At 41.3% G+C, this 25,376-nt stretch overlaps 1 protein-coding gene across 2 annotated transcripts in view; it reads right to left on the minus strand.

Moving 5' to 3' along the window:
- The window catches only part of FBXL5 (F-box and leucine rich repeat protein 5), a 53,589-nt gene that overhangs the window by 23,569 nt on the left and 4,644 nt on the right, over positions 1-25,376 (minus strand). For both annotated transcript variants that reach the window (XM_030563094.1, XM_030563093.1), the window contains exons 2-6: positions 17,849-18,064; positions 14,080-14,175; positions 12,358-12,523; positions 8,787-8,969; positions 7,369-7,494 (exon numbers count right to left, since the gene is read on the minus strand). In XM_030563094.1, coding sequence (XP_030418954.1) covers positions 7,369-7,494; positions 8,787-8,969; positions 12,358-12,523; positions 14,080-14,175; positions 17,849-18,064 — 787 coding nt within the window. The remainder of the gene's footprint in view (positions 1-7,368; positions 7,495-8,786; positions 8,970-12,357; positions 12,524-14,079; positions 14,176-17,848; positions 18,065-25,376) is intronic.

Raw genomic sequence — 25,376 nt, forward strand, 5'->3', positions numbered from 1 at the left:
AAGAACCATTGTTACTGCACAAGGTGAGTAACAACTTCTTCAAGTAGTGTCCCTATGGATGCTCCACTGTATGTGACTCCCAAGTAGTATCCCTTCTGGAGGACTGGGACTTCAGAGTTGGGTCAGTTAAAGATGACAGTACTGTGGAGCAGAGTATGGCATCGGAGACAGTCTCTCCAGCGATTGCATAGTGTTCTGTATGTCCCATGTTGACGCTCTGCAGATCTCTGAGATAGTGACATCCTTGAAGAAGGCGACAGATGAGGAGATTGATCTTGTGGAATGTGTACAGATCAAGTCTAGGAGGTGGGGGTCACGTTATGAATTTGGGAGCACTTCTGATGCATCTCAAGACCCACACAGAGAGTCTTTGGGCTGATATTGCTGAGCTCTTGGATATTCCTGACACAGAGAGGAAAGTCTAGGGGACTGCCCGAACGCATTTATCTATCAAGGTAGAAGGCCAGGGCTCTCCTAGCATGTGGGGTATGTAGTTAATCTCCTATCATCTTGGTGAGGCTTGGTGCAGAAGATTCAAAGGTGAATTGATTGGTTCATGTGAAACAAGGAGGTTACCTGAGGAATGAATTTTGGATGTGGCCTGACTGTAATCTTGTCTGGAAAGGAAACTGTGTAAGGAGGATGCGCCATCAGATCTGGATCTCCTATCCTTTTGGCCGAAGTAACTGCTATCAGGTCAGCTTTTTTCATTGATAGGTAGGTTAGCAAACGGGTGGCCATGGGTTCAAAGGGGGAGGCCTAGTCAGCCCTTTCAGTACCAGGTTTAGGTCCCACATGGAGGTAGGGAGTCAAAGTTGAGGGAAGCATTTTTTATACCCTTAATGAATCTTTAAGTGGTTGGGTATGATGACAGCACAGAATATCCCTCTACAGGATGGTGAAAGGCTGTAATAGCTGCTAGATAGACCCTAAGAGAGTTTAGGGATAATTCTGACTTTTTAAAGGGTCAGAGCATATTCTAGAACATGTGGAAGAGTTGCTGATGTTGGAGAAATCTGTTAGGACATGCACCAAATCTGAAATCTAAACCATTTCTGCAGGCAAGTACCTCGTATGGAGGACTTTCTACTGTGTAATTGAACCTCTTGTACTACCTTTGCAAAAGACACTTCTAAGTCCTGGAATCAAGCCGAAGCCATGCTTTGAGGCAGAGAATCTCCCTGTTGGCATGTGGTACGCCCTTCAGCTTGTGAGAGCTGGTGTGGAAAGGTCAGGACAGAGATTGGCAGGCATGTTGCGAGCTGTGTCAGATAAAAGCACCAGGTCTGTCAAGGCCAAGTAGGAGCAATCAGGATGATGTGAGCTCCATCCCTTTTTATTTTTAGCAGGACCTTCAGCAGAAGAGGAAATGGAGGAAAAGCATAAAAGAAGGTCTTGTCCCAGGGGAGAAGAAGAGCACCACCCAGAGAGTGCTGTTCCATCCCTGCCCTGTAGCAGTAGCATGGACACTTCCTGTTCTGCTAAGTGGTGAACAGGTCTATGGATAGTGTTCCCTATTGTATAACAAGTCATGGAGTACTGACAAGTGAGTCTCCCGCTTGTCATCGTGCAGGAATTTGTGACTGAGGTTGTTCACTATCAAGTTCTGCATACCAGGAGGTAAGTCGCGGACAAAGTGACTTTGTGAGAGATGCACCATTTCCATAGTCTCATTGCCTCCATGCACAGAGAGGGCGAACTACCGCCAGCACTCCCAGTTGCTATGGCTATGTTGTCTGTAGGATCTTTGTATGTGATCCTGTGATCAGCGGGAAGAAAGGAGCAAAGACATGCTGACAGGTCTCAGTTTGAGGGGACTGATGTGTAGAGATATCTCCGAAGGTGACCATTTGCCTTGCGTCATGAGGCCATTTAAATGTGCAACCTTCCGCAGGAGTGATGCATCGTGGTAAGAACCAACAATGGTGATGTGTGGGAGAAGGGGATCCCTGACACATTTGTCAGGTCCTTCCACCAGTTTAAGGAACTTTTGATCCTGGTGGGGAGTGGCAGGGGTTTGTCCTGTCTGTAAACCAAACTGAACCATAGTTAGAGGCATCGCATGTGGTATCACTGCCGTGCCTGCTGCCATGTGTCCTATGAGTTGGAGGCAGAGTCTGGTCAGAATCTGGACAGTATTGAATGGCGTCTATGAGCAGAGCCAGGGATAGGAACCAGTGGTGAGGTAGGAGGGCTTTGGCCTGTATGGCATCTAGGTTGGCCCCAATGAATTCCAGGCATTGCACTGGGGTAAGGGTTGACTTCTGGGTCTTGACCTGTAAACTCAGTTCTGTGAACAAGTGTATTGTAATGCTGACAGCTTTGTGGGCCTCCTGGAGAGATCAGACTCTGAGAAGAAAGTCATCTAGGTATGGGTAAATCATTATCCCTTGCGAGCATAAGTGAGTGGCTACCACTGAGAACACTTCGGAAAATACTCTCAGGGCTGAAGACAGCCCAGAGGGGAGGACTCTGTATTGATAATGGTCATGTCCCAGAGTGAACCTAAGAAATCATCTGTGAGCTGGTAGGATTGAGATGTGAAAGTAGGCGTCCTAGAGGTTGAGGGCCAAAAACTAGTCTCTCTGTTCCAATCTTGGAATGACAGTCAATAAGGTGATCATTTTGAATGTCTGAGCCTTAACAAACTTGTTGAGAGCTCTGAGGACCAGTATCATAGAATCATATAGACTTTAAGATCAGAAGGGACCATTATGATCATCTAGTCTGACCTCCTGCACAATGCAGGCCACAGAATCTCACCCACCCACTCCTGTAACAAACCCCTAACCTATGTCTGAGCTACTGAAGTCCTCAAATCATGGTTTAAAGACTTCAAGATGTAGAGAATCCTCCAGCATGTGACCCATGCCCCACACTGCAGAGGAAGGCGAAAAACCCACAGGGCCTCTGCCAATCTGCTCTGGAGGAGAATTCCTTCCCAACCCGAAATATGACGACCAGTTAACCCCTGAGCATGTGAGCAAGTCTCACCAGACACACACCCAGGAAAGAATTCTCTGTAGTAACTCAGATCCATCCCATCACAGGCCATTTGGCATATTTACTGCTAACAGTCAAAGATCAATTAATTGCCAAAATTAGGCTATCCCATCATACCATCCCCTCCATAAACTTATCAAGCTTTGTCTTGAAGCCAGATAAGTCTTTTGCCTCCACTGCTCCCCTTGGAAGGCTGTCTCCAACTTCCCTTTCTTCAGGGAATTAGGAAGTAATGAGAGTAGAACTCCTTGCCTCACAGACACTGAGGTACCAGTTCTATGGCTACTAACTGGAGGAGATGATTTATCTCCTGTCGTCATAAACTCTCACGAGAAGGGTCCCTGATGAGGGATGGGAAAGGGGGTCGTGGAGGGGCTATGGAGCTGAAATGAATGGAGTACCCAGATTGGACGATCTCTAGAACTCATCAGTCCGACATTACATGTTCCCAGGCAGCGCAGAACATTGCCAATCGGTGGCCAAACGGGTATACAATCACAGTTGGTTGTGTCAGTTGTGGGAAGTGGTCTCATGGCACCTTGACCTGCCTGTCAAATGTGGTGTTTAGATGCAGGGAGTTGGGACAAAGTTTGTGGACCAGACAGTTTGCACTTCAGGAATTTCCCTTTCTTCCTCTGCATTTTGTAATGGTTATGAGGCTAATATTAAGCCACATATGGTCCGTGCTGAGATTGGAGACTAAAACGCCTCTTTTGCCCTGGCGTATAGATTCCCAGTGACCTGAGGGTAGCCCTGGAATGGTAGCCTAAGGTATGAAAGGAGGCGTCGGTCTTTTCAGCGAAGCGCTTCATCCTCTCAAAAGGAAGATCTTCCACCGTGGACTGCACCTTTTTCGGGAATCCCAACAAGTGGAATCATGGATGTCCATCGCATCACCACCACTGTGGAGATGGGCCTAGCGGCTGTGTCAGTGGTACTACGGGCCAATTGTAGCTTTGTTTTTGCTACTAATTGTCCCTCTTGTATGATGCCTTTAAAGGATTCCTGATGTGCCTTGGGTAATTTGTCAGTAAAGTCACTGAGTTTGTTATAATTTGTGTAGTTATATTTGGCCATGAGTGCCTGCTAGTTGGCGACATAGAACTGCAAGATGGCAGAGGAATATGCCGTCCTGCCAAAGGGATGAAGGCGTTACCAGTCCCCGTCATATGGTGTAGCCCTGTACTGGTGCTGCTGAGGATACTGAGCAAGAGAGATAATTTGCAGCTATCAATACGCTCGCTTAGGGAACTTCCCCGCCCTCTTCTTGTAGGACTCACTTTAGGAGTCCCCAACTTGTTTCTTTGACCCACTTCCCTTAGAAGTTGAAAGTTAGGGGGAAGACTCATGTCTGTCAGGAGACAAAGGTCACCGAGCTGCCTCCAGGAAGATAATTTTCTGGTGGAGCTCTCTGTTCTTGCAGGATCTCAGCCAGAGCTACTGGCTGAAGGTGCACTTTTGCTGTATGTGACCCTCACCAAGGCAGCAAATACAATGAGTGGTCTTATCTGCAACGGATCGCCTCGTTGCAAGTGTGGCATTTCTTGGAAATCCAGGGAGACAGGCATACCCCACTAAGAGAACAGGCCCCCGGGGGGGGGGGGCGGGGGGGAGACACGAGAAGAAAAATAAAGGAGTTTGGATGGTCTGTGGGTTTTTTAATTTTTTTTGAAGGGTTGGAGAAATGAACAAAGAAATAACTAAAAGTACAACTAGAACTTGGGAAAACCAATTGCAAACTGCAAACAGAAGAACTTAACGCACTGCTAATAGCTGTGTCGCTAGCCAGGGTGGTTGAGAAGGAACTGAGGATGGTTAGCTCACATGGGCTGGCTAGCCTCATGGCACAGCATGAGAGAAAGCACATGCACAGGCCCAAAGGACACTGCTACAAGTTCTCTGATCACCAGCACAGGGATGCAGACACACTTACAATGGAGCACAAATAGGGGCACTACTCAAAGAACCACTGAGGTTTAAAACATCTACATATCTCGTGCCTAAAAGAATGTGAATGTAAATGAAAAGTTTAACGTAACACATTTGATGATGCACTTTAAAATTTGCTCAACTCTGGGACGCAGGTTCCAGAGGTGTGGTTTTCTAGTGGTCTATCTTGCTAGCTGTCCTACAGAGATAAACCCCAGACACGAACAAGAGCAACCAACCCAATAGAAAGCTATTACAACATTGCTCAGGAAGAAGGAGGTTTCTTTCAGATTCTGCACCATTTACGGTTTTATAGGTTGCTACCAAAAATTCAAAATTTACATAGACACAAACTGGTAAAATTCAGAATACAGAATGTTATTTGGTCATAACGGTCATCTCATTCCAAAGAATAATACAGCATTCTGTAATAGCTGAAGCTGCCAATTACTTTTTCCATTGGAACTCTGTGTAGAAGATGTTGCAGTAATTAGTTACAAGTTACAAAGGCAACGTTACTGAATCTGGTTTACAAAGAGACAAAATTTCAGCCTCTGGGCCAACAGTAGAGAAAGGAAAACTATTGTGCATTACTGAAGTCAACTGGGCATCTAAGAGCACCTTTATATCTAACAGGATTCTGAGACTAAAAACTTGAAAATAGCAACATACTTTTAAAGTGAATTTTATCTTGGAATTCACATACCAATTGGACACACTCTACTGAATATCAAGTATCAGAGGGTAGCCGTGTTAGTCTGGATCTGTAAAAGCAGCAAAGAATCCTGTGGCACCTTATAGACTAACAGACGTTTTGGAGCATGAGCTTTCGTGGGTGAATACCCACTTCCTCAGATGCATGTAATGGAAATACCTGCCCCTGGATATTTCCATTACATGCATCTGAGGAAGTGGGTATTCACCCACGAAAGCTCATGCTCCAAAACGTCTGTTAGTCTATAAGGTGCCACAGGATTCTTTGCTGCTTCTACTGAATATGTCTTCAAGATGGGGAATTTCTGACAAATAGACCAGATTGAAAAAAAACATGGTATTGCCCTTCCCCAATGTTCAGCTCATGCTGAACTGAGTACAGAGCTGGAAATGGGATAGCCAAAACAGAGATAGGAGCATAATTCATCCAAGCCTTAGTAACACAAATAAGGTAAGATGTTGAAGCTATCATTAAATTGTGGACAAAGGAAGTTTGTGTGTGCTGTGTTTTGCATACTTCACAGATATTGAAATTATGAGACACTGGTTAGGGTGACTGCTTGCTACTGCTTTGTTTTAGTAAACAAAAGTCTGGTTGCCTAACAAAATGTAGTACCATATTCGGAAACATTTTATATCCATGTAATATATAGAGGACATCGACTAACTGCTCAAGAGCCAGTGCGCCTGTGTTCTTTTAATTATATTATTTTAATCTTAATTCTACAGTAGTTAGCTGAAACTGTCCAAATTCAAAGTATTTTCTGCTAGCCCAAGGTAAAAGTACACATTCCAGATTAAGTGTTTCTTCGTTTATTCATAATTGTAATGTATGTACTAAAATCAATTAAGATAAAACTGTTTTTCAAAAGGAAGTTGTAGTAAGATGAAGCCCTGAAACAAACTCTTGTGTCAGAGGGCCAGTCTGAGGCCTGAAGCCTGAAGCAAAGTACTTCCAGGCATTGCTAAGCAAAAGCTGGGCTGTGAGCCAGAGGCAGGCCTCACTCACAGAAGTTGGAGAGAAGAGGGTTGTTAGAAGCAGGTGCATTCACATATAAGTGCTAATAAGAGGAACTTGTGCCAAGATGGCACTTGGACACTCCACAGACATAACAAGGAACAGGCATGTGCAGGGTCAAAGAGGACAGCATGATGGATAGATCTGTTTGTCTGAAACAAAGTGGGAGACAGCACCCTAATGAGCAAGGGACTGTACCTCAGTACGTTAGTAGGGATGAGTAATCTGTCCTGTAACTGTACAAAAGTAGGTCCCGGAATGCTCATCTTTGTCCAGCCTAAGGGGCAGTGGAGTGTCCTGCCACTGACTGAGCTGTGTCCATTGTCAGGGGGAACATATTCACAGTATGTCCTGTAGAGTCTATAGGAAACTATTACTGTGCTTCATTTGACAATAAACCTGGCTCAGGTTCCTTCATACCTTACTAGAGTCTGTGGTTTTGGGGGGTTCTCTCAGGGTTTGCTGTGTCAGCTATCTGCGCAGAGCCGGGGCAGCACACAGAGGGAACACACACGCAGCCAACAGTTATCATCGAACAAGAGCAGAGCACCACATCAGTAGCTACTGACAACAGAAGTATCTACATTTGCCTCTATAAAATTATAGCTATATGATTACATCTTCTGGGGGGGGTTTGCATCTTCATCATTAAAAGCTGAAAAGGAATTTTGCATAGCAATTTATTTAGATTATATTTTGCCTACCAGATTCATCTATGTCAGCATCTTCATCCCATTCCTGAAAAGCACGACTTTCATCTTTTCTATTTTTCACCCACTCCTCATCAGGTTCAGTATCAAGGTCAGCTGCAGGACCACTGTACCAGTCACCTACTCAGCCAAAAAAAGGAAATACATGAAAAAGCACCGTAGGAAACATTTGATCTTTATAACTGAAAATCCTGCAATTATGTGTTATATATTGGGGTACAATCCAATGATATAAGTAAAAGATTTTCTATTTTCTTCAACTGAGGTTGAATTGGACTGTTATATTATAAGCATCAGGAAATGTCTATGTATTTAAAGTGAATGTTCAAAAGCATTTAGAATTTCTGAGACAATTTCAATATCTCCATTAGGTTAACCATTATTCTATTTTTTAATGAGGACTCTCTATTTTTCATATTTCCCCTCTAGGGTCCAGTATGAAAATGCAAAGTAAAACTGAAATAACGGTGCGCCTCATTGAAAAAAATTTTGATTTCCTGTTTCTAAAATTCTATAACAAAATAAGTATATTTACATATACACAGTTAATTTAACTAACTATTGATTTACTAAGCAAAAAAACCTGCACAAAATAAACAAATTTCCTTTCTAATATGAAATCTTCACTATTTATTGGTCATGTCACTTGGCCAGAAGTTGATCAGTTCGGAATAAGAACACTTCCAACAGCCATAGCTCATGAGTTTTCAATTATACACTACACACACAACTCAGCTGTGTAGAAAACAAGCTTTTTCCCAACGGACAACCAGTTGGATATGATGTTTCTCTTACTAATTGTGGGGAAACAGTGACATGCCGATGGTAGCTATCTGCAAAGGTACAGGGGTTTTGTTGCTTCTGTGGCTTGTACCCTTTATGGGAGTCTTGCAATATATAAAGAGCCTCTAAAAACTTTGTCTGTACAAGAAAAGCCTGCAACGTAACAAAAATATGAAATATTTCACTTTTACTATACAATTTCTCTGAATCCGCTGCAATAAAACTACTAAAGCAGCCACAAGATCACCATTTAGAACACAAGGATAGAGAACACTATATACCAACCTTATTTCCGATTACTAAGATGTATTACCAATTAATATAATTGTTAGATCACGTATGGGTTAGCATATTACTGTTTCATTTAACTTGAGTCCATTCTTGTATATACTGACTTTTCATCACTACCAAAAAATAAAACATTAAACTAAGCTTGTAGTTGTTCCCTCTATCAAAATCAACTTCTATCACATCAAGTTAAGCTGTGTAATGCCACCATGACCAAATGGAGCACCTACACTCAATTAATCTAGATTAGTTACACAAAATACTAATCTATTATATTTTGGAATCTCCAAAATCAGATCCCTGAAATGTTTTTAAAACAACTGAAAAATTCAATCACCTACCTCTGGCCCACTGAACAGGGTAAAGGTGTTTCCAAAGAGATCCAGTTTTAACCAGTTGAGACCACTTAGTGCTTACTTGACTACATCGACACAACTCCTGAGGGTTAAGGTAACTGAAAATGGTCAGCATTACTTCAGGAGGAAGATGGGTAATATTTGTGGTATGCCCTGTCACTTCAGTTTCTGAAATATAAAATGTGTGTGTTAATAAAGGGATATCAGCGTATGCTTCTGCAGTTAAGTGATAATGACTGGACTCATTTTTTCCCCAAGGTGATGCAATGATAAAATGCATTAAAGTGAACATAAGAAAACATTCAATTTGTCTAGTAATAAGAGCTAAAAGAATATTTCATATAAAAATATTCAGAGGCACTGGGGGGAGCAGGTGTGTTTTTTAAACATTCTATGCTATAAATGCCACTGAAGATCACAATAACTCAGTTCAACGCCTACCATTTCCTTTACAGATTATACAGCCTAATTTCCTTTCCAAAATCTGTCCAAGAAAGGGAACTGGATGCTACTCAAGCCAGGTGGAATGGAAGCAATACTTTGTGGTAATGAAAACTTATTGAAATGGGCAGAAGCAGGATTTGCACCTTTTAACAGCACATATGCCTGACTTTGCCAAAACACAAACCACGGCTGCTCCAGGGACTTTTCTCATCTGCAGCTAGCAAGGAAGCTGCAACTAGTCTAGTTCAATGAGGATTACGTTTTTATTACCTCCAAGCACTCAGCCTTCTTGACTGGGGTAAGCTAACACAAGCACATCCTCTATGCTTCAAGCCTCTAATCTTTGCACTTGGCTCCCCATCTCTTCTGAGTGCAACTAACTAGTGTAGGTAATACCTTTTTAAACTTCTGAACAGTCAGGACTAACAAACAAAACCAAGTAAGTGTCTTACACAGTGCTCTAAAGCACAGGTATCATATTTCGTTTTTAGTTTCTGTTCATTCCCAACAAACAAGCAGTAGCTTTAATACACCTCATTGTGGGTGAATTTTTGTAAAGTATTGTTTAAAATAATTTTTACATGACCACTAGATGCTACAAAATAAATATATCGAGAAATAGTTTCTACTGGCTGGGTAAAGTCTGTGGAATTTCTGTAAGCAGTGGTGTGAAAAATTCAATCAGTAAGGAATCAGATTTTTAAAATGAATATTCATAACAAAGAAAGACTATGAGAAGTGGTACAAATGATTTGAAGGCTAAATATTTGTCTTTTTTTCTTCTACTCCTTAGCTCTAGTCAGAAAGGGAAGGTGATACTCACCTTAAATAGGTCTTTCAGACACCAGAACCATAGAGGCAATGCTATTCTTTCCCATTACTTCCAAAGAATCAGATTTTCTCCAAAGGTAAGTGTGTTATAATGGAGTCCAGAATGTGTGCTTCCAGAATGTGAAAACAGTGAATTCTCATAGACCAGATTCAAAACCAGTTCAACTACTTTACCATTCTGAGTATCAGAGACACTAGTTCGTTACGAAAGAAAAAGTCAAAGTGATTTTTCCAGTAGTCAGAGACTTGATTCCAGAGACTGGAAGCAGGCTACAACTTCTGAACCTTATGGATTCTTACACATCAGGATCGAGCCCAGTCTCAGGTTGTACCCCAGATTTCTAATTAAGTAAGCACAGAAATAGTACCCTCAATTTATGATGTTGGCTTGCAAACATTTAGCAACTGCTTGAATATACTGTATTTCATTTAATACTGAATAGGAATGCATTTGTTTTCTTATCTGGACAATTGGACCTCCAAAGACATTACTATGGAAGTGATCCACGGAACTGATCAATTCACCACAGGAATTGCTGGTGTCATCGAAGTTAGGCTTTTCTAACTTCACATTCATATTCTACAAGCTACCCAAATTTCCAACTTGTTCCCATAAAACAATTTGTATATCTAGAAGACATACTTGGTGAGGCTAAGATCAGAGCTTCCCATAAAGACTGCACAATAAGGGAGATCACCCTGCAGGGTTTGACATTTAGTATCCTGGTGCATACAAGACTTCAGACAAATGGTGTCCCAGAAAACTGTCAAAATGAAAATCAAGCCATGCTGTTTTACATGCCTATTTAGAGAGGGGCAAAGTCTCTTTTCCTGTGTTGAGAAGCCTCCAAAGTAAGTGCAGGACAAGACAGGGAATTTGTCCAACAAAATGTCCTGCTTGCCATTTCTCTGGCAGGAAAGGAAAATGCAATCATGCACAGGTTCACTTGATTGCCTAATTTAAGGTGTTTGTTATTCAGCAAATCTTCCTCAGATGAAATATATATATTTTGCTTTATCTCAAAAGAAAGTAGCAGAGCACAAGAAACAAATATCAGCAATGGATACCTTCTCCCACTTTTTAAAATGGCTGGAATTTATATGCTTCCTTCAAAAAAATCACATATCTTCACATATGCTTCCCCCACAAATCCACTTTAATACCAAAGCTGACTAAACTCAGGATAGAAAAGTTGTAGAAGTCTTACTAACGGAGTGGGAATTGGGGGTAGAGATGGCAGGAGCTAATTCCACCAGGCTGCGTGTCTGCCATATCAGACTGGTCAGAGACCAAGATGTATTTTGCATTCTGATACATGATTTTATTCTGTATCAGCTGGGCCTATAAAGTAGAAATTGATTAGTTTAGTGGTTCAAAGGAAGTCTCAAAACTTGTCACTGTTTGGATTACAGTCTTCAATTCAAGTGTGTTAGATTTTCATGAACTGACTTAAGTAGGAACAGCACCTTCTTTATCCTTGGTGGTCAATTTCATGAGGATATGCTGTATTTACTATCCCATTACAATTTTCCTGGTGTTGTGGAACAACACAAGCCTCCTACTAAGCTGACTAGGCTACCTTTTCAGCTATAAGTATTTTTTACATTGAAAATTTTATTGATGCTCCATCATTCAGATTAAACGAGCAACTGGCCCTTACCAAGTGAATCATCCTATACTAAATTTCATAAATGAAAAGGTGGTGTTTCAGAACTGTCCAAATTTCATTCTAAAAGTGAGGATGAAATTTCACTGTATTCAGTCATTCATCTTGCAGAAACATTTTTCCAACCCTCTCCTTCTCTGCTTATCCTCCCCTTCTGGTTCCTTGGACAAGGAAGACCAAGGGGGAGTTCTATTACTTGGGATAATGTCAGCTGACTTAACTCTTCTGCTCTCTTGAGTATATCAACTGAGAAACCTCCAGACCCTGCCTTCAGGCAGTGAAGGCATGGTTTGGAAACAGAAAATACAATCTGAAATTGAAGCATGAAATTAAAAGTTAAATACCAGACTCCGCATATTTGCTATAATTTGGACAGAGCATTACCACGGGAAGAACGAGATATCCTTGAAAACACACCCACATTGCAACTTCTAAAAACAGCAATATTCTTCCCAACACATCACTGCAATTTTGAAGACAGACATCATTTTCTAAGATAAAAACCATATAAAAGCATTCAGCAAATGTACAGTGACAACTCTTCACTAGAGTGATTTCAGTGGATTACACTTGCAAATTTAAAATTGCATTTGGTTTAATTAAAAATGGTTCACCTTGATCTGTTTTCTCATCCACAGAGCTCTTCAGATGATTCCAAAGGCTAAGACCTCTAACAAGTTCTGCAGCTTCCTTCTGTGAGCAGTGTTGATCAATAACTTTCTTTTTAATATCCTTCAATTCTTCATAAGTAAAATATTCCATCAACATGGGCTGAAAAACCTAAACCAATAAATGCCAGTTATCCACAATCAAAAAACCCACACTGCTGCCACAATGTTTTTAAAATGATATATATAAAACTTATCTAATTTAATGTTTACAACAGGAGTTACAAAAGAAACAACATGATGCACAGTAATGAATGCCAGGTGAGGAATCTGAAATTCCAGAATTCTAATCCCAAATCTGCAAACATCTGATTGCATGGCCTTGGGCAAGTAAAATCATTGTGGGCGTGTCTAAACTTAAAATGCTTCAGTGGTACCATTGTAATGCTTCAGTGTAGACAACTACCTACTTCGCCAGGAGGGGGTTCTCCCATCAGTGCAGGTAATCCACCTCTTCAGGAGGCGGCGGCAGCAGCAGCAGCAGCAGCAGCAGCAGCAGCAGCAGCAGCTAGGTTGATAGAAGAATGCTTCTGTGGACCTTGCGCTGTCTACATGGGGATTTAGGCCATCTTAACTATCCAAGGTTGTGGATTTTTCTGAGTGACATAGCTGGGTTGGCCTAAATTTCTAGTGTAGACCTGTCTTGTTTCTTCAGTTTCCCCATATATTAAATGGAGCTAAGAATATGTGTTTAACTCAGACAATATTATTAAGATCCTCACGTAGAAGTATTATTATTAATAATACATGAGAGGTCTTCTCTCTTGAGCAGATTTGGGAGGCTTTACTCTCTCCAAGGATGTTTCCCAATTTTTGGAAACACATAAAACAGAATCAGACTGGCAATACCAGTCTGTACATGTCAAATATATGCAGCAGCTTGAGAGAAACTGTTTAATTCATAGGCCACTGGTTTATAACTTCAAACATTTTTTGGTTTTGCTTTTAACGTTTGTAGATCTTCGGCCAGTTTTACTAGATCTTCTTTTGGAGAAGCTATTTTAAAATAATTGGACATTATGCTTAAAATTTAAGAAAAATACACATTGTATGAAATAATAGTCTCAATACATTTAAAAGTATTCCTTAAGAAAAAAAGGTATATTTTTTTAAACACAGAAAGAATGCATTCCTAAGATACCACAGTCATGGTATGAATACCTAGAAAAACTGTCAAATTAAAATGGTCCATATACATCACTCATTATTCCCATAATTTTATACTGAAAGTTTAAATTATGGAAACAAACTGTTCAAATATCTTTAAAATTCCATGTTCCATTTACTAGTGACGCTCAGAGGCAACCTATACATCAATTCAGCCATAAGATAAAAAGCAAGTGTGCTTTGAACTTCTATAGTAGATGTCAGATAGTCTTCATTTCTAATCCAAAATTACGGTGAAATCCTGTACAATTCACTCAGTGTAAATACTTATCAAAAAGGCTAGTCATGTCACTATACCTGGAATTTTAAATTATTTAATAAATATTAGAGACAAAATGAGTGACGTAATATCTTTTCTTGGACCAACTTCTACTGGTAAAAGACACAAGCTTTCCAGCTTACACAGACCTCTTCTTGGATTCTCAGGACCTGAAGACCAGCAGTTCCAAACAAACATTCAGAGAAGAAAACTGGTTTAGCTTTAAGAAAAGTTCTACATACCTCCTCCTCCTCTTTCATGTGAGGAAGGAAATCCCTGGTGAAGGCTTCCAACCTCTCTTTCAGCTGTTTAGCATAGTTTAGCTGTTCGTATTCATTCTGAAAACAAAAAGTATGATTTAACCAGAAAAGCTCTCCATAGGGTTTAAGAACTGAAAATTATATCCATATTTCCCATAGCTCTCAAGATTCTGCCTTTCCAGAAGTGGCTGTGTTAATTTATAGAACATACAAAAAATGGTTAAACTTTTAGTATAGAGATTATTTGCATATTTCTTACTCTTGTAGATGTCTTCTGCACTAAAAAAAGATGTCGTTTATTTCTTCTGTTACAATCTAAAATGCATTATGTCATTAATCACAAACAGCATAACCTTGCTAACCCCAGGTCTACAAATCCTGAAGAACAGATCACAACATTTCTCAGAGATGCTATATGTTCATATTAACAATTTAATTATTTAAAAAATACAGTACAACTTGCTATGAAGTACCACAAATAAAACTACATTAGTCAACACAATAAAGTACGTTCTGTGATGAAGCATCCTTTTTTTTTTTTTTAAATCTTGTTTGTTCACGTCTTTGTTATTTCACAATAGGTCAATAATCCACCGCTAGTCAAATTAACAAATACTTTATTGTAATTCTAGTCTACTTTGTTATCACATATGAATTATCTGACTTCTACTCTAAAGTAATTGCAAAGTTTACATATAAGTATTAAGACTGTTGTAGATTAAAGCCTACCAATCTGACACACCAAAAAAGTGTAAATTAATAAATTTAATCTAAATAATTTACATGGGAAATTCTGCACAAGTTATAAACTAGCTTAGCTTTGTATTTTAAATATATAAACTCAACATGAATTAACCGAATATCCCAGTTAAATAACAACTTGTAGTTTCTAACTAAATGCGCCATATAAAAACTTACTTTGAAAGAGTCAGTTTTTAAAATAAATACTTTACTTTAAAAGTTGTGGCTTATTTGCTAACTGACCTTTCTCATCTATGAATGTTACCCTTTCTGTATTCCCGTAATAAGCATCTGGCCCTGGAGCCTGTCCAGATTGTGACAGAGAAGGAAATTCTCTACAGTGAATTTTGCAATAGTACAGGAAGGAGACAGTAACCCAACCTTGCATCATCAATTTTTTTTTTTTTTTTGTGAGTACAGTTTAGTGTTTTTTTCCTGTGTTGAAAATGAAAAGTAAACAATGCAAGGCTAATATCCTTATTCTGTTGGGCTATAATACTCAATAGGTGGACTGAGAAATTTCCAGTACTGTGTATGATAGCCAATATCAGTAATGTGGTCATGGGCTCAGATACAAAAAAAAAACTAATGCAGGAGAAGAAACATGCTGAAATCTTTTCTTAAAACTGATTTCTACAAACAAATGTATCTATTCAAAGTTAACATAACAACACAGTAGAGAAAAACACAAGTGCAGTTCAGTCTGTTTAATTCAAACCAGATCAAATAGCCCTAGGAAAGTATTTACCAAAATTGTCCCAAAATTCCCATTTCTCCTTTTAGGTTAGTTTTCTACATGAGAAGCCAGTAAAAATTGATGACAATATGTGAGAAGCAAGAAGATGAAGATGGGGGTTGGTTGTTAAATGGTTATTTCCTCACTTTGTCATGTTAATTTCAGCAAATTGTTTTTCGAAATGTCAGGCTAGATTCACAAAACTGTGGTGGTACCCTCAGACCCAGTGGTTAGGACACTCGCCTGGGATCCTGAAAAAGGGATTTGAAGCCAGGTTTACAACATCCCAGGTAATTCCCTAGCCCCCAGACTATTGGCTATTCTGGGTAGGTCCTTCAGAGTCTCCCCAGTAGAAGCCATTTCACGTTGTATAAACAAACATTCACTGGAGCAGGGACTGAAACCTGGGTGTTCCCCCCCAGTGAGGGTCCAAAGCACCAGGTTTCACATCCATTTTCTCTCTCTCTCTCTCTCACTGGACCAGTTCATGATTAATTATTGATATGAAGTGGAACTGCTTTCACAAGAGAACGAGCAAGACCGACACCAGAATAGCTAATAGCCTAGGATGTGAAAGACCTGGGTTCATGTCCTCGTTTCAGAGCAGGGTTTCAAATGTACATCTCCCACATGACAGCCCTAACCACCAGGCTATTGGGTATAATGTGGATATCCCCACTTCTGTTTTGTGAATCTAGTCAGTCATTACATTTGTTTTTATTGAAAAATGGTTAAAAGTGCCCAAAATTTAAACAAAATGTTTCACTTGGTATCAAAGGGGGCTTTTTGTTTTGTTTTTACATGAAATGAAGTTTTCCAACTTTTTGATTAATTGAAAACAAAAAAAAAAAGTTTGGGGTCCACTTGAAAAAAAAAAATTCCTTCAATTTTTGAGACCTGCCAATGATCAAAAAAAAGTTTTTTGCCCAGCTGTAGTCAGTAGTAAAAAGCACGTAGGTTACATATGTCTGACAACAACTTCCTATATGGGCAAAGCTCAGAAGAAAGAGATAAATCACGCTCAGATTAAACATCAAGCTGCACTGCGTTTCCACTATCAGCCCAATTCTACCCTCCCCCATCCCAGCTTCACAGTGTGTCAGACTGGCCTCCACTGGCAGGTTACGCCAGGGGCTAAAGTAAACTATTTCTACACAATGTGAGCTGAATTGGACAAGAAGTTCCCCAAGTATGACAACCCTAGAAATACGTTTCTCACCTTTTTGACACTCAGTAGCAACAAAAACACAAAAGGAGAGAAAAACAGTCTGCTTGACTCCTTTTACTGAGACCGAGTGTCCAGATCAACATTTAGTGACTATGATCAAAAGTGAAAAGTTAACATTTTTAACCTAACTACAGAGCATCTACTTTGGCAAGTTTAATATAGGACCTCAAATGATCAATGGAGACCCAAGTTTTCATTCCAAAAAGTGAAGTGAACAAAAAGAAGAAAGAGAAGGGCACAGCAGAGGAAATTCCACATTTGGAATAAAAAAGTATTTGTCAAAAGGTTGATTTGAAAACAAACCAAGAAGATGGCAATCATTTACAGCTACTCAGCATTGGAATGTTAGTAGCAGTCCTGGGCAAAATGGATTAGAGGGCCAAGTGCAGGAGAAGTGAAGGACCATAATAAATGTAATTACCTCCATACAACAGATGTGTATATCTTTAGAAAACAAAGAATTAGATTACTCAGCCTTTTGGGGCATGTTATGAAAAGATTTATGGTCTCAGTAAGCAGAAACCAGTGTATATTTAATCAAGTAACACAGCTGTTAAATTAATCTCATTTTAAATTTTCAGGTTTGAATTTTGTGATTTCAAAGAAAGTCTCCAAAATTTCTCCTATATAATACTTACCAGTAATCTTCTAGGCTTTCCTCTGTATTCATAACTATTCTGTTTACAAGAACAAAAATATTGTGTCAGTAGCATTTTGCTTTGTTGCATTTTAATCTTTTATCTGTCTAATATATAGAGGAAGATATCTAATTTATGTTCAAGTTATATATATATAAAATGAGAGAGGAAAAGATTTAACAGCTATGCTAAATGATGAAACTTGCACTGCAGTTTCTGCTTACTGAGACCATCAAGTTGCAGTAACATGCTAAGAAAGCTTAAGTATAAGCCAATTTTTTGTTTTCTAAAGTTTCTCATCAAATAAATGAAGCAGAAGCAGACCAATGACTAATATTAGCAAGATTCCCTTATTACACAATTAAAGGCTAAACAACTACTTCTTTTAGCCTATTTTTGGCAGCTTACCTTCACACTCTTCAGCCCTTTCTCAAAGAGACTAAGCATCTCTGAGAGTTTGTTGTCCGAATGAACATTATATACAGTCCGACTGCGCTGCTGAAGTAAGCCAATAATGTATTCATTTTCAATCTGCTCATGCATTTTAAATTCCTTGAATGTGGCATACAGTGATTGCAGAAGAGCTCGAAAATCATTGTTGTTGGAGAAGTTGGTCTTGGAAAGCTAGAAGAAAGATAGGTTAATTGTCCCTCTGGATTTTTTTAATCCTTAAAATTCAAGTTAGTGTCTAAAGTAGTATATGCAACTCCCATTTCTCATATGTAGGGCCCTATCAGATTCATAGCCACGAAAAATGCTTCACAGTCCATGAAATCTGGTTTTTTGTGTGCTTTTACCTTATACTATACAGGTTTCAGGAGAGAGACCAGTGTTTCTCAAATTGGAGGGCCTGACCCAAATGGGAGTTGCAGGGGGTCATCAGGTTATTTTAAGGGAGGGGGTCACAGTATTGCCACCCTTAATTCTGCACTGCCTTCAGAGGCAGGCAACCGGAGAGCGGTGGCTGTTGGCCAGGCACCCAGTTCTGAAGGCAACACGCTGCCAGCAGCAGCACAGAAGGGTGGCAATACCATACCATTCCACCCTTACTTCTGCGCTGTTGCCTTCAGAGCTGGGCGGCTGGAGAGTGGTGGCTGCTGACCGAGGGCTGAGCTCTGCAGGCAGCAGCGCAGAAGTAAAGGTAGCAATACCATACCAGGCCATCCTTACTTCTACGCTGTTGCTGGCGGCGGCTCTGCCTTCAGGGTTGGGAGTCCAGCCAGCAGCCGCTGCTCTCCAGCTGCCCAGCTCTGAAGGCAGCACTGCTGCCAGCAGCAGTGCAGAAGTAAGGGTAGCAATACTGCTACACCCCCCCACACACACACACACAAAATAACCTTGTGTCCCCCCTTTCCCTCATCTTTTTTGGTCAGGAGCCAAACAAACAATTACACCACCATGACATTTCAGATTTAAATAGCTGAAATCATGACATTTACAATATTTAAAATCCTATGTCCGTGAAATTGACCAAAATGAACCGTGAATTTGGTAGGGCTCTACTCATATGCACTGTTTGTCCCTCATCCCAGCTTTAAATTCAGTGGGTAAATGACCCATTACATAAGATGATACCGATACACCTAAACTAAAGAAGCTGAACCATATAATGGAGCAAATAATTAAGCAAACAATTTGCAAACACCTAGAAGATAATGTGATAAATAACAGTCAGCATGGATTTGTCAAGAACAAATTATGTCAAATCAACCTGATAGCTTTCTTTGACATGGTAAAAGCCTTGTGGATGGGCGGGAAGTGGCAGATGTGGTATATCTTGCCTTTAGGAAGACTTTTAATAATGTCACACATGATCTTCTCATAAACAAACTAAGGAAATACAACCTAAATGGAGCTACTATAAAGGTGAGCGCATAACTGGTTGGGAAATCGTTCCCAGAGAGTAGTTATCAGTGGTTCACCGTCATGCTGGAAGGGCATAACGAGTGAGGTCCCACAGAAATTGGTTCTGGGTCCGATTCTGTCCAATATTTTCAATGATTTAGATAATGGCATAAAGAGTACATGGGAGCTACTTTCCATGAAGGAAAAAAAAAAGCTGGGAGATGGGTAGACATATCCTCCTGGCTGCTAGGCAAAAGGAGGAGGAAGAGTATCCGATCCCGACTCCTCCTTGGAGCAACAAAAGGGACGACAGAGTTTCTTCTCCCTTTAATCAACGAGTGTGGACATCGGACATAAGCCATCAGCCAGGGCTCTGGGCCAGCATTCCTGGCAGAAATCCCTATTCTTTTTCCTTATCTAGCAGCCAGGAAACCGATCTATGCCTTTCATCTAGTATTTCCCCCAGACCTCACCGATGAGGCTTCTTCATGCTTGTCCTTTGAACCTACTTCAGAAAGAGCTTTTATTCCTCTGGGTAGTCAGTATGCGATAAGTTGGAAGGACTTGAAGCTTGTAACACCAAATATTTAGAGCTGATAGTTAAGATTTCTAGTGTGTTGATGGCTATCAAACCAAAAAAGTTATCCTGAAGCTCTGAATAACCATAGCAGTACAACATACTAAATATACATACACGCTGTGTTAGAATTGCTAGGCTAGCCATAATACTTCTGAAAAATTTACATTCATAAAAGGAAATGCAATCATAATGCTGTATAAAGTTTTATTTAGATTTAGAATTATCCAGCATGTGACTTGAGCATGTGTCCCTGCACGACACCGATAACAAAAGATAAAGACTTTTCAGGGGAAAAGAGCAATAACAGAAATATTTTATTTTACTTAATTATAAGAAATGGGAAGAGGGGAGCCTACATGTATAACAATAATGATGATACTGCCACACCTAACCTAATAGTTATTTCTTATGTATGCAATCTTTCCCATAATTTACAAGGCAATTCAAATTCTGTAGAAGTGTACGTATGTGATTCTAGTTTCCAGTGCCATATTTTCACTTTCTTGGCAACCATTGTGATGCAAGTGAAACATGCTGAATGGCTGACAAGCACAGTAGTTATGCAACTCCAGGTCAGCACAGCCTACACTGCATTATAGGCTGTACTGTGCAAATGAGCGCAACGATTCTGTCACTTATTCAACGTTTACCTAACCTCAATAGAAGCAGTCAACAGGATAAAGTTAAACTTCTCTTAATATATTTTAGTTGAACAGATTAAGGACAAATACACCTCTACCTTGATACAAAGCTGTCCTCTGGAGCCAAGAAATCTTACTGCGTTATAGGTGAAACCGCATTATAACGAACTTGGTTTGATCTGCCAGAGTGAGCAGCCCCCCTCCGAGCACTGCTTGACTACATCATATCCAAATTCGTGCTATATTGGGTCGCATTATATCGGGGTAGAGATGTATGTACACCAGAGACATATACATTTCATTCTACATTATTACATGGTGCTGCCCCAAATACGAATAGGAGCCAAGATCTCATTTTTAGAAACCCTTCTCTCTAGAAAAATTCTGAGATTAAGGGATGGAGGGATCAGTCTCCCTGTCTACTGCAGTATTTCCTTCAGTCCATGGTAGTCTCAGGACTTTTCACTCTGGCCATGGGGCAGACATAACAATACCACATTTTAGCCGTGGCAAAGACTTGAGATCCCCCAGGCTTCAGAGTTCCTGTGCTCCAGACCCAGCCCCAATCCCCACAGCGCTTTTTTTAGTGCTCTCTCTGCACATCTAAGTTCCCTCTAAGTTGCACAGCCACACGGCAGTCTATTACGCACTGCGCAGGTGCTCAAGGCTGCAGCACGGAGAGATGCTTCTCCCCCACCCTCGGACAAGCTGCCGCGTGAGGTGTCCCTCCCCCAGCCCCAACCCAGCCCTGGACCTACCACAGCCAGGGGGAAGAGGCACCCCTCCCTTGGCCCCAACCCAGCCCAGCTCCGAATCTGCCACAGCCAGGAGAGAGGTGACTATCCTGCAACCCCAGCCCCAGAACTGCTGCAGTGTGAAGAGACACCTCTCCCCTCCAGCCCAGGTGCTGCTGCAGGGAGAGAGAACATGGGGAGCTGGGGGGAGAGAGTCCTCTGTCTCCACTGTAACCCTGGGGCCACCTGCACCTCAAAGCCCTCATCCCGGCCCCACCCCAGAGCTGGCACCTCCAGCCAGAGTCCTCACGCCTCCACCCCCCAACTCCCTGCCCCAGCCACGAGTCCCTTCCCACACTCCGAACCCCTCAGCCCCACCACACGAATTTTGTTATGTGCACCAATATGGAGGTGATCTGTCATACATCACCTCCATACTGGTGCACATAACAAAATTCATTCTGCACAGGCGTGGGAAAAATTAGAGGGAACACCACACACTCATGTGTGTCCATTTACCTGGACTGGGAGGCTTGCTCCTAGCTGGCGTATAGACATATGTTTAGTTCAAAAACTGACAGTACACAGGACAGGAGGCAAAACCCCTAGAAACCTTTGGATTTCTCCAAACAGTCATCAGAAAGAGATCTAGTTCATTTAGATATCAAAGTCAATCTTAGGATAAGGTTGGGAGAAGATAGGCATAATCCAAAGACTATCTAAATAAAACAGACAAAAAGGCAGGACCAAAGCAAGACCCTTTTATTACAAAAGAAAGTTTGTGTTCTAACTGCTATGTTTCTCCTTAGGATATAGCCACCACACCTTTTTTTGGCACTTGGAAGGATGATTCAATGCAAAACAATGGTGGTAAGATCAATAATTAGAATACATATAGCACTCTACATATCAAGACTCTGGACAATTAAGAAGATAATCCTAGTAGCATGCCAGTGTAAAGAAATTATTATCCCTATTTTAGAGAGGGGGAGATGTGAGATCAAGTACAAGGCTACACAGCAAGTCAGTGGCAGAGCCAGGATTAGAATAAAGCAGTTCCTGCCTCCCCTTCTTGAGCTCTCTCTAATAACCACATTTCTCCTAGCTCAAGGAGTACAGCACTCCAAGTTGAAATAACATTGAACTCATTTTAAAATTTTCCCTTACCTATTCCTCTACCACCACTTAATTTATTAAGTGGATTTTTAAATAATGATTTTCCTTACGCTTTCAACATTTCATTCATCTTGGACAACGAAGACAGACTAGTCAATTTCACACTCTGGTTATCATGTGTTAGTAAAATGTAGTAGTGATGGCATAAGCTCACCAGAGAGGAAGGATAGTCTTGTGGTTGAGGCATTGGTCTAGGATGGTAGCTGAGGAAATCTAGGTTCAATTTCTGACTCTGCCACAGAACTCCTGTGGGAAAGCCATTTAGTATCGCTGTGCCTCAGTTCCCCCATCTGTAAAATAGGAATAATAGCACTTCCCTACCTACAGGGATATTGAAAGGATAAATATCATATACATATCTAAGATTTGAGAGGCATTCAGATATAGTGATGGAGGCCAGATAAGTACACAAGTTGATTTACAATGCTGTAAGAGTGTTGGGTACTACAGTGGCATAGCTGCAGCTTTAACTAGTAGTGCCCATAGTGTAGATGCTTCCTACACTGACAGAAAGATTTCCTTCCACTGATGCAGTTAATCAACCTCCCTGAGCAGTGGTACAAGAGGTATGTCCACACTTAAACTGCAAGAGCAGCACAGCTGCTACACTGCAGTTGTGCCAGTGTAACGTCTCAGTGTAGACACTCACTACAGTAACAGGAGAGAGTCTACTCCCGGGACAATTCTGTGCCACTGCGCATGCACAGAATTAATGTCCGCACAGATTCTCTCCCCTTCCCCTCAGCAGAAAATACATTCAGCTGGAGAAGTGCTGTAGTTATGCCTTTCCTCTGCTAGTGGCTGCTGTGGCACCAGAACAGAGAACAGCTGCTCCCTGGCAGGAGCAGCCCTAGCTGCGGATAGTGAAGAGAAGCAGCTGCATTCCTCACAGCACCCTGACTGTGGGGCCATATCTGGAGGTATAAGATATGAGAGGATGGACAGCATGGGGCCCATGAGGTACCGGGGGGGGGGGTCACAGACTGGAGTTCAGAAAGCCGGTAGGGCAGACTGGAGTGCAGGATGAATGGGAGCAGAGGTGCAGGGCAACATGGGGACAGGGAGGGGAGTGTAGGGCCATATAGCGGGGCGGGAGGGTGGCTGGCTGGCTAAGTAGGGGTGCAGGGACACCTGGTGATGGGGGAGGGGGTAGAGAGTGGTTGAATGGGGGTGCAATGACATATGGGGAAAGGGAGGTACAGCGTAGCTGAGTGGGGGTACAGGGACACATGGGGCCAGGGGCAGGAGGGGCAGCTGAGTGGGGTGCAGGGACTCATGGGAACAGGGAGGTTCAGGGACAGATGTGTCTGACTGAATGAGAGGGGCTACATGTTGGCCGGTGTCTGCATGGGGGAGGCTCCCTGCCCTCCCCCCAAAAAACCCACAGCCTTCCCTACTTCTCCCTCCCAAACCCAACAACCCTCAAAGTTCACACCCAGACTCCCAGCTACTACTTCCCTCTCCTTCAGCTCCTCGGTTACCCCTGACTCCCCCATACTTTGCACTGCTTTTGGAGCCAGTGCAGGAAATATGTTTCTGTATTGTAGTTTAATGAATTACTCAAAGTTCTGTATTAATATGCCCAGTAAGCAATCTGTATGTCAAAAAACATTTCCTGAATCTTTTTTGTTGTCTATATTGTTACAAACATACCTGGACAAGTATTTTGAAATAAATTACAAATATAATATAAACTAGTGCGATTATATTGCGTTGTTCTGATAAAATATGCAGAATTTTAAAATATTGTGTGCAGAATTTTTAATTTTTTGGCACAGAGTTCCTCCAGGAGTAAGATTCTCCCATTGCTGTAGCTAATCCAACTCCCTGAGAATTCTTCCATTGACCTAGCCCTGCCTATACCAGGGGTTAGGTGAGCATAGCTACGTTTCTGAGGGGTGTGGATTTTTCACAGCCCTGAGACACATAGGTATGCCAATGTAAATTTTCAGTGTAGACCAGCCCTTCTGTCGACCTAGACATGTCTACCTGGAGGTTACGTCAGCTTAACCATGGCATTCAAGAGTGTGAATTTTTCACATACCTAAATAGCATAACTAGGTCGATCTAAATTTTAAGCATAAATCAAGCCTACTGTACCCTTTGATAATTACATCTGCACAGCTATGTCAGTTAGGGCGTGAAAGAAAACACCGCAACCGACATAGTTAGGCCAATATACTCCCACGGGCTTGTCAACGTAGCTAACTTCTGGGGACGTGATGTTCCCACGGCAACAGAAAAAACACTTCTGCTGGCACAGGATGCATCTACACTACAGAGCTATGCCAGAGTTGCTTTGCCAGTACAGTCTCCATAACAGACATATCCTTAGATCTATTATTTCCAGTCCCAACAGCAGAAAGGGGAGGGGAAGAAGAAAAAGCTTGAGAATAACTTGAGGATAACAAGGACTCTTCCTTGCACAGTCCTGGCCAGAGGTCTCTGCTCTGCTAGGCCAGGAAACTGTAGCCTCCCCAGTACCTTGTGCCTGCCAATACCAGGGTTCACCAGCTCCACAGCCGTGCAGGGAGTCCTCTGCTACTCTACTGTCATGGCCCTCATTCCTGTGACAGCAACACTACAGAGGGCTTCTTCCATGACCATCGCCACCGAATCTGAAGGTATGCGCACTGTTATCAACTGTTTGGGGGGCTGGGTTTTTTGGTTTTTTTGTGTTTGTTTTTTTTTGGAGGGAGCGTGTCACTTTCAGTGTGTCAGCTGAAATCAATGTTTACCAACAGTTATACATTAAAATCAAATTCTACCAAGCCTAATTTTAACATGCCATTTCTCATTGTAGAACAGTATCTTAAATCTTAGAAGTCATTAGATTATCAACTAGCCATGATGTTTAACATATTCAATAATTCTCAATATTCTAATTTTATGTAACATCAGTTAATGCTTATGTAACACCAAGGAATTCAAAGCACTTTACAGGCATTAGTGAATTTATC

The sequence above is a fragment of the Gopherus evgoodei genome, chromosome 5 (genome assembly GCF_007399415.2).
Source record: "Gopherus evgoodei ecotype Sinaloan lineage chromosome 5, rGopEvg1_v1.p, whole genome shotgun sequence".
NCBI classification, from domain to species: Eukaryota; Metazoa; Chordata; order Testudines; family Testudinidae; genus Gopherus; species Gopherus evgoodei.